The sequence below is a fragment of the Oncorhynchus kisutch genome, linkage group LG13 (genome assembly GCF_002021735.2).
Source record: "Oncorhynchus kisutch isolate 150728-3 linkage group LG13, Okis_V2, whole genome shotgun sequence".
NCBI classification, from domain to species: Eukaryota; Metazoa; Chordata; class Actinopteri; order Salmoniformes; family Salmonidae; genus Oncorhynchus; species Oncorhynchus kisutch.
Genome location: NC_034186.2, coordinates 8285701 through 8295392, shown reverse-complemented (window position 1 = coordinate 8295392; position 9692 = coordinate 8285701). Strand labels below are relative to the sequence as shown.

The 9692-nt window shown below is 44.1% G+C and overlaps 1 protein-coding gene across 1 annotated transcript in view; it reads left to right on the top strand.

Moving 5' to 3' along the window:
• The first annotated feature begins 3062 nt into the window (after nucleotides 1–3062).
• The window catches only part of LOC109903054 (disks large homolog 1), a 287487-nt gene continuing 280857 nt past the window's right edge, over nucleotides 3063–9692 (top strand). The window contains 2 exon segments of the mRNA XM_031785507.1: nucleotides 3063–3894; nucleotides 4329–4460. Coding sequence (XP_031641367.1) covers nucleotides 3876–3894; nucleotides 4329–4460 — 151 coding nt within the window. The 5' untranslated portion in view covers nucleotides 3063–3875.

Genomic DNA, 9692 nt, shown 5'->3' with positions numbered 1-9692 from the left:
GTGTGTGTGGCGCGTGCTTGTGTGTGTGTGTGTGCGTGCATGTGTGTGTGAATGTGTGTGTGTCCTTTCTCCAAGGGAGGAATGAAGTTACCATATAGTCCTCTTTTATAGAAACACAAAGCTACTGTACACAGTATACCCATTTGGGTTACTCACCGTTTAACACTGGAGTCCAGTGCCAGTAGTGAAACCTAAATATGTTTTATGCTCTGATAATTGACATCTACCTCCAGTGAAATATGTATAATGATGTAAATTCTACTAAATTCAAGCAATATATGAAATAGCTCGTTGCGGTGTAATAACGGTATCATCTTTAAAAACAGAAATTAGATGTTTTCCACATCCTAAAGAAAGTGAAAAACCTTGTTTACAGGGTGAAAGATTCAGATCAGCTCAATTTTCTTCAACAAAAATAAATGGAATTCAACTGAAATTTTAAATAAATTTTAGAAATGAATGAACCCTTATTTATTATTTTCATGCTGAATTTCAAATCCTTTGGTGAACCTTTCCAACATTGCTACAAAAATATGTCTAAGAGATATTCTCCTCTGCAGAACCTCTAGTAAACATGCAGAGAGCAAGGAACCATTCATAAAACATGACTACCTGAAAATAACATCCTCTCCTTGCCTCTCACCTCCTTTGTCCCCTCTCCTCTCTCCTTGCCTCTTCCCTCCCTTGTCTCCTCTCCTCTCTCCTTCTTCTTCCCTCCCTTGTCTCCTCTCCTCCTCTCCTCTCTCCTTGCCTCTTCCCTCCCTTGTCTCCTCTCCTACTCTCCTCTCTCCTTGCCTCTTCCTGCCATTGTCTCCTCTCTCCTTGCCTCTTCCCTCCCTTGTCTCCTCTCCTCTCTCCTTTCCTCTTCCCTCCTACTCTCCTTGCCTCTTCCCTCCCTTGTCTCCTCTCCTCCTTTTTCCTCCTCTCCTCATCCTTACCTCTCCCTCTCCCCTTCTCCCCTCTCCTCTCCTCTCTCCTCTTTCCTCTCCTCTTTCCTCCCCTCTTCTCCTCTCCTCTTCTCTCCTCTCCCCTCCCTCCTCTTCCCTCCATCCTCCTCTCTCCTCTCTCCTCTCCTCTTCCTTCCCTCCCTCCCTCCCCCTCTCTTCTTTCTCCTCTCCTGTCTTCTCCTCCCCTCCCCTCCCCCCTCCTCTCCTTCCCTCCTTTCCATTCCTCACTGCTGTCTAATCTGGGCCACAGTGCTGCTGCTAGCTGGTCTGTGTAAATGTGAGCGAGTGCAGCATCAGGAACAGACAGGCCAGGGTTATTTATATCATACCATACCATACAGAGAACCAGCCAGGCCAGAGTTTGTGTGAGTATATAGATGACAGACACCAGGAATATAAATCTGAGACAACACCAAATAGAGCGCTGCTAACCGGTGCACAATGAGTCAGTTTAGCATGACAATGCGAGAATCGGACGGGGCGGGAGGGAGGGGGGAGGGAGGGAGAGAGACTCTCAGATCTAGACCATAAATCTGTAGGGAATATGGACCTGTTTCTAATGGTGGTGAACGACAGCAGGTTCTCTGATAAAATGGAGTCCTTGGTATGAACAGTAAGCAGTGATTGTAAATGGATGAATTCATTCATTCATGTATTTATTAGACATTTTCCAGGATGAAATCTCTAGAGATGCACAATCTCATTTTCAAGAATTTCCACTAATTTTGTTATAAATATTTATGAATCCTATGACAACTATTGTCTTATAATAATAATAATAATAATATTATAATAAACTTTAATTTACAGCAAACGAAAGTTTCAAACACTCACACACATAAAAAAAGAAGTAAAGTAATGAATGAATGAATGAATAAGTAAATGAATGAATGAATACAGGCTGACAGCATCTGTGCTATGTATGAAAAAGGTCATTGATGCTTGGGGATAGTTGGATTTGTCAGGGATCAGACTGGCAACCCTGCATACCAAATCCAGGTGCACTAACCAGGTGCCAATATAACTAACCCATCTGACTGTGGTCTTGGCGGCTAAGGCAGGATGAGCATGGCAGCTCTATATTGATTATGTGTGTGTAGTGTCGTGGACAATATTCAATAAGTCCCATGGCACTGAACTGGTGAAGTCCTCACACTTTAACCAGGTATTGGGATTATTACCATCAATCTGACATGTCAGGGGTGTAAACTTCCAATTCATTGCCTGTCCTCTATAGTTTAATCTTTATCTCATTTAATTTCACCTTTATTTAACCAGGTAGGCCAGTTGAGAACACCGTTATTTAACCAGGTAGGCCAGTTGAGAACACCTTTATTTAACCAGGTGGCCAGTTGAGAACACCGTTATTTGACCAGGTAGGCCAGTTTAGAACAACGTTATTTGACCAGGTGGCCAGTTGAGAACACCTTTATTTAACCGGGTGGCCAGTTGAGAACACCTTTATTTAACCAGGTAGGCCAGTTTAGAACACCGTTATTTGACCAGGTGGCCAGTTGAGAACACCGTTATTTAACCAGGTAGGCCAGTTGAGAACACCGTTATTTGACCAGGTAGGCCAGTTGAGAACACCGTTATTTGACCAGGTAGGCCAGTTGAGAACACCGTTATTTAACCAGGTAGGCCAGTTGAGAACAAGTTCTCATTTACAACTGCGACCTGGCCAAGATAAAGCAAAGCAGTGCCACAAAAAAACAACAATACAATCTCATCAAACACCCTGTTTTTACAATTCTCTCTATGCAACTATTTGTATTCGAACATTAACAAATGAAAACATTTACATAGTAATACAGTTCATTTAAACCAAATGTGTTTGGCCCTCCTGAAAAACCTGTGTGTGCTTCAATGTAACTTTTGTTAGTCTATGCAACAATGTTATGGCTACAATGACACTCTTCAAAAAAAACACTGTAAAACCCGAGCCAACACCATGTATGTATACATAGGTTTGAGACCAGTCAATGTAAAGTGACCTTTGAAAGCAGTTTAAAGTTTTTGTTGTTGTAATAAACTCTTCGAGCTCAGCTCCTCTGTAGCCTACCGACACCATTGGGTGGCGAGAGGTTGATCATGTGATCCGATTCCACACTTCGGACGCCATTTTGGAGGAAAGTTTGGAATTCCTGATACATTGGTGGAAAGAAGGAGGAGGGGAGAGCGCCGAGCAAGGGAACTTTGACTTGTGGAAATATTGCCGGACCGAGATAGATAAAAGCTTGAGAGCGGGAAACGAATAATTCAGCACTCAGAAACAAAAAAGAGGATTTTACTCCCTAAATGCACAGACTGAACTTTGGGATTCGTTACTCGCAGTTTCTTCTGCCACTTTGAACTGCACTGCACATGTTCTCAGATTTTCAGGCTGCTCAATGAATTGCACCGTACAGAGCTGGGCTTGCTGAGAACCGGTTTGTTTATGTTTAGTGTATGACAATTGATTGGAGATACGAACGTGACACACGACAGTAGTGTTTCACATAGCTGTTAGTGGGAAACTGGTGTCGGGAATCCTGCGCTGTCTCTACTGGCACTAACCTAAATGAACCCTGTCAGTTAGCCCTGCCAGGGATACAAGCTGGTCACATTGGCATTCACGGCGGGTCATCTGAATAGGCTTTAATCTACCCAAAAAAATCGGATTCATTGCATGTTTTATAGTCCAGTAAGAAAAAACGGTGCCTTTTGTAGTCTATTGAACGGGCGGGAGCTATAGCGCACATTGCGTTTTTTGAGGAGAGAAGAGACTAGTTTCTGTTCATGCTAAAACGGTGTAAACTCCTGGCTCTGCCCCTCTGGCAACTGTAGCAAAGGATATCTGAAGCAAGGGAGTGTAGGCTACTACACCAAACATTAGCCTGCACGAAACAGTGCCTGCGTCTACTTTTCCTGCTGCACTTGGGAGCTGTCATGCCTATACGAAAGAAAGGTGAGAATCCCGATTCGTCTGTTTTCTGAAAGATATCACATGTAATGGCAGCCTGCTTTGAAAGCGATATGCTACAGAATGTCAATAGCTGTAGCAAGCTAAAGCAAACTACAGCAGGCCAATGCAGACGAATATATATATATTTTTTGCCACCTCATGTGTTGCCACATCAACTGAAATCGTGCAACAAATATAGCGATAGTCAGAGCCACATATGTTGCATATTACACGTGAGTTGTTGCCAATGCATTCTGCCACCTGACTGTCTCTCAGTCACCGAATATGAAACCCTTAGCCAGTCTGTTGATATCACAGAACCTATATCAATCCCATAACCTATATCAATCCTGTTGCTTTAAATTTGATTATGTATCAATGTAGTTGCCATTTATTTACTCATTGCCTTGTTGGTTGTTGATATGTTTTGTTTACAGATGCTCAACGAGCTTTACTGCTCATGGAGGAATACAAGACGAAACTTGGACAGACAGAAGACAGACAACTCAGACAGTCACTAGAAAGACTCATCAACATCTTTCAGAGCAACCTCTTCCAAGCCTTGATAGGTATGATACCCCTTCATTCAAACCCAGGCCTAATCTGTTCACAAAGTCTGTCAAATCAGTCGACTTCCTCTACTTTCCCCCTGTATTGTCACCTGCCTAACCTGCTTGAGCAACACAAACAGGTTTTTCTGTTTTTACCTGGAACCTGCCTCTCCCCTACCCGGAGCACACTGATCTCAACATGCTGGAGTTGAAGTGTTTTACCCAGCAAGGAAGACAGTCACTTAATTCCAACAGAATGGTCATTATAAATCTGTTTTAATTTGAATCATTTCAAGTTATCCTGTGCCTTCTCTTAGGTTTCATAACGGTAATGACATAGTAACTACTATACCACGGACTCATTTCAAACTGAATTAGTTTGGTTTCCTATCGCTACGATTCAGTCATTGTTTTCTGTGGGCTGTCTTTTAGTTGACTGACTTGTAATAACTTTCTTGTTCCCAAAGTAACCTACTGACTGCTTGGCATGAGGGCGACGTGATGTAAAGTCTTGTCCTATAAGCTTTGACACCACGGCAACGCCACGGCAACGCTACAGAGCAGGAATTCCCAATGTGTTGTTCTTTCTGGCGTGCCCATCCTCTCCTTATTGTAGTATTGACCCAGAAGTGGTGGTTTTCGGGTGCCTGGCCTCCTACCAAGAACCCGTCTCGATTGTCTTGAGTTACATCTCTGTTTTTAAACTGTGTGTGTGTGTGTGTGTTGGTCCTCCCTTTTATAGGCCCTGCATTGCAGTATAAGGCTAGTATAATTATTTGTTTTTACAGCTGATTTCAACACCCAAAGAATCAAACAAAACATTGTTCTGTGTAATTGCGGGCTTGTGTGCTGAAATAAGTCCTTTTTTGGATAAAAACGTCATTTTATGTGACGTCAGAGCTGCAGTCCACCCACTCTAGTCGCTGCTCAAGTCCCATCGTAAATCGTTGAGTTGAGTCGCGCCAGTATTTTGTTTGACTGTTTTGATTGAATACAGGCCTACACAGGTTAAGAGTCGTCTGCTATAATCTGTCACAGTAGCCAATAAAGAGGGTGTGTGTTGTACTGTAGATGGTTGGACTTAGTAACAACATCTCTAATATGCCCTTTAGATCGAAAGTCTGGAAGATACCCGGCTGCTCACGAGGCAGATACTGGCTGTTGCTTTACTCTGGTTTTTTTTGGGGGGGAGGTTGGTCCTCCCAACAAAAGTTGAAGAATGGTCACATTTGATCACAGCAGTACTCGTGTTCCATTTCTTTGAGTGAAAGGTTCTGTAGATGTCCGTCACCCTAGAGAAGATGCTGTGATCCGGTGCTTAATATCAGTTGTTCCAAGATGAAAGATACCATTAACATCCCTGTCAATTCTGGGGAGACACTTTTTTTGTTTTTGTGATAGAACTTCCAGTCCGAACAGTTGGGCGAACTCATTTGATTCCTTTCCACCAGCCCACTCCTGGGGCCACCGCCACCCCTACAGTAACTCATACGGATTGAAACCCTTCCATTCACTGGTGTAATTGAAGAGGAATGGTTGTTGATTGGCTAACCACTCCTCATTGTCCTCCTGTATGTTTTTCTTTAATCTCATTAGCTGGTCTCTCTCTCCTCTCCCCCTGTCTCTCTCTCTCTCTCCCCCTGTCTCTCTCTCTCTCTCTCCCCCTGTCTCTCTGCTCTCTCTCTCCCCCTGTCTCTCTCTCCTCTCTCTCTTCCCCCGTCTCTCTCTCTCTCTCTCGCCCCCGTCGCTCCTCTCCTTCTCTCCCCCGTCTCTCTCTCTCCCCCGTCTCTCTCTCTCTCTCTCCCCCCCGTCTCGCCTCTCCCCCCGTCTCGCTCCTCTCCCCCGTCTCTCTCTCTCCCCCCCGTCTCTCTCCTCTCTCTCTCCCCCGCTCTCTCTCTCTCTCTCTCCCCCCGGTCTCTCTCTCTCTCTCTCCCCCCGTCTCTCTTCCTCTCTCCCTCCCGTCTTCTCTCTCTCCACCGTCTCTCTCTCTCTCCCCCGTCTCTCTCTCTCCCTCTCCCCCCGCGTCTCTCTCTCTCTCTCCCCCCGTCTTCTCTCTCTCTCTCTCTCCCCCCGTCTCTTCTCTCTTCTCTCTCTTCTCTCTCTCTCCCCGCCCGTCTCTCTCTCTCTCTCTCCCCTTTCTCCCAACCCCAGTGTTTTATTATTTGATGAGTTCACACAATATTTCTTGACCCTTGCATGGTTACACAGGTTCAGGCATTATACACACATGACTGACTGCTGAATAATACACAGACATACAGTAATCTACTACGCACACACACACACACACGCTTACACACACACACGCATACACGCGCGCACACACACACATACACATGCGCACCCCCCCTCTGACCCTCTCTCGTTCACTCCTCCCTCCCTGATTTTGGGTCCTGTTGGTTGCTGATGAAAAAGCAGAATTGGGCGGGAAGCAATCTGGTCTTTGTAAGATATGTATGATAAGAGTCAGGCGTGTAATCCGTCCACTGACATGATTACTCCGATGCTACTGCTGGTAATCCCTCCTGATTTACTTGCTGGTCAGAGAGCAGCCTTCAGAGGTGTGTGTGTGTGTGTGTGTCATTTTTCAAGATGTAGACTGGCAGCGTTATCCAACTCTTATTGGACCTGATCACAGTGCAGAAGTAGAGGATGCTGGTTTTAGTTGAATAGTAACCCAGGTCTGTTTGACTTGTACAAATATGAATGTGGCTACTGTACTCGATACACATTCAAAAACTTTTTACAGCTGCTTATATTTTTGGGACTTGTGCAGCCGTATCTAACCACCTGGATAGAGATTGTGTGTGTTTGCTGAATTGTGTTTGAGAAGGGAGGATACAGTTGATTCTGAATTGCATAGACACACCCAAGGTGATGAATTTCAATCATGGCATGCTTTGAAACCTGATAAAAAGTCTAATTCGTTTCACCCTCCTCTACCCTTTCTCCTCCTCCTCTTCCTCCTCCTCTTCCTCCTTCCCCTGTATGTCAGAGAGCTGTATAGAGCTCCACCCAGGACCCATTATGCCACACCAGGGTATCCTGCTCTAATTATTTCCTATAGCAGCCTATCCTATATATAGTGTCAGGCAGTCTTCAATGGTGCAAGGTGAATACAGCCAACTATTTTGTCTAATAGAAACTGCGTCTTGATTTTGATGTTTTGGGTATTGGCAATTTAAAAAAAACATTTAAAAAAACATTTAAAAACATACAAAAAATAACTTTTATTTGACCAGGTGGCCAGTTGAGAACACCTTTATTTAACCAGGTAGGCCAGTTGAGAACACATTTATTTAACCAGGTAGGCTAGTTGAGAACACCTTTATTTAACCAGGTAGGCTAGTTGAGAACACCTTTATTTAACCAGGTAGGCTAGTTGAGAACACCTTTATTTAACCAGGTAGGCTAGTTGAGAACACCTTTATTTAACCAGGTAGGCTAGTTGAGAACACCTTTATTTAACCAGGTAGGCTAGTTGAGAACACCTTTATTTAACCAGGTAGGCTAGTTGAGAACACCTTTATTTAACCAGGTAGGCTAGTTGAGAACACCTTTATTTAACCAGGTAGGCTAGTTGAGAACACCTTTATTTAACCAGGTAGGCTAGTTGAGAACACCTTTATTTAACCAGGTAGGCTAGTTGAGAACAAGTTCTCATTTACAACTGCGACCTGGCTAAGATAAAGCAAAGCAGTGCGACACAAACAACACAGTTACACATGGGATAAACACACATACAGTAAATAACACAATAGAAAAAATGTGTATATAGTGAGTGTAAATGTAGTAAGATTAGGGAGGTAAGGCAATAAATAGGCCATAGTGGCAAAATAATTATAATTTAGCATTAACACTGGAGTGATAGGTGTGCAGATGATGTGCAAGTAGAGATACTGGGGTGCGAAAGAGGAAGAAGATAAATAACAATATTGGGATGAGGTAGTTGGGTAGGCTGTGTAAGGGTGCAATGATCGGTAAGCTGCTCTGACAGCTGATGCTTAAAGTTAGTGAGGGAGATATGTCTCCAGCATCAGTGATTTTTGCAATTCGTTCCAGTCACTGGCAGCAGAGGACTGGAAGGACAGGCGGCCAAAGGAGGAGTTGGCTTTGGGGATGACCAGTGAAATATACCTGCTGGAGTGCGTGGGTGTTGCTATGGTGACCAGTGAGCTCAGATAAGGCGGGGTTTTACCTAGCAAAGACTTATAGATGACCTGGAGCCAGTGGGTTTGGCGACGAATATGAAGCGAGGGCCAGCCAGCGAGAGCATTCAGGTCTCAGTGGTGGGTATGCTCTCACTGGTCACCATACTGAGCCATATTGGGCCTTGTGACAAAACGGATGGCACTGTGATAGACTATATCCAGTTTGCTGAGTAGAGTGTTGGAGGCTATTTAGTAAATGACATTGTCGAAGTCGAGGATCGGTAGGATAGTCAGTTTTACGAGCGTATGTTTGGCAGCATATGTGAAAGAGGCTTTGTTGCGAAATAGGAAGCCGATTCTCGATTTAATTTTTATTGGAGATGCATAAAGTGAGTCTGGAAGGAGAGTTTACAGTCTAACCAGACACCTAGGTATTTGTAGTTGTCCACATACAGTGGGGCAAAACAGTATTTAGTCAGCCACCAATTGTGCAAGTTCTCCCACTTAAAAAGATGAGAGGCCTGTAATTTTCATCATCAGTACACTTCAACTATGACAGACAAAATGAGGAGAATTTTTTTTTTAACCCTGTAGCACCCTCATAGAGACTGGCAGAAGTCCGGACAACAGGCCCTCCGATTTGACACACTGAACTCTATCTGAGAAGTAGTGGGTGAACCAGGCGAGGCAGTCATTTGAGAAACCAAGGCGGTTGAGTCTGCCGATAAGAATGCGGTGTTTGACAGTTGTCTTTTATCGATGGCGGTTATGATATCGTTTAGGACCTTGCGCGTGGCTGAGGTGCACCCATGACCAGCTTGGAAACCAGATTGCATAGCGGAGAAGGTACGGTGGGATTTGGAATGGTCAGTGGTCTGTTTATTAACTTGGCTTTCGAAGACCTTAGAGATAGGATAGGATAGATATAGGTCTGTAACAGTTTGGGTCTAGAGTGTCTCCCCCTTTGAAGAGGGGATGACCGCAGCAGCTTTCCAATCTTTAGGGATCTCAGACGATATGAAAGAGAGGTTGAACAGGCTAGTAATTGGGTTGCAACAATTGTTTCAGATAATTTTAAAGAGGGTCCAGATTAGAGGTC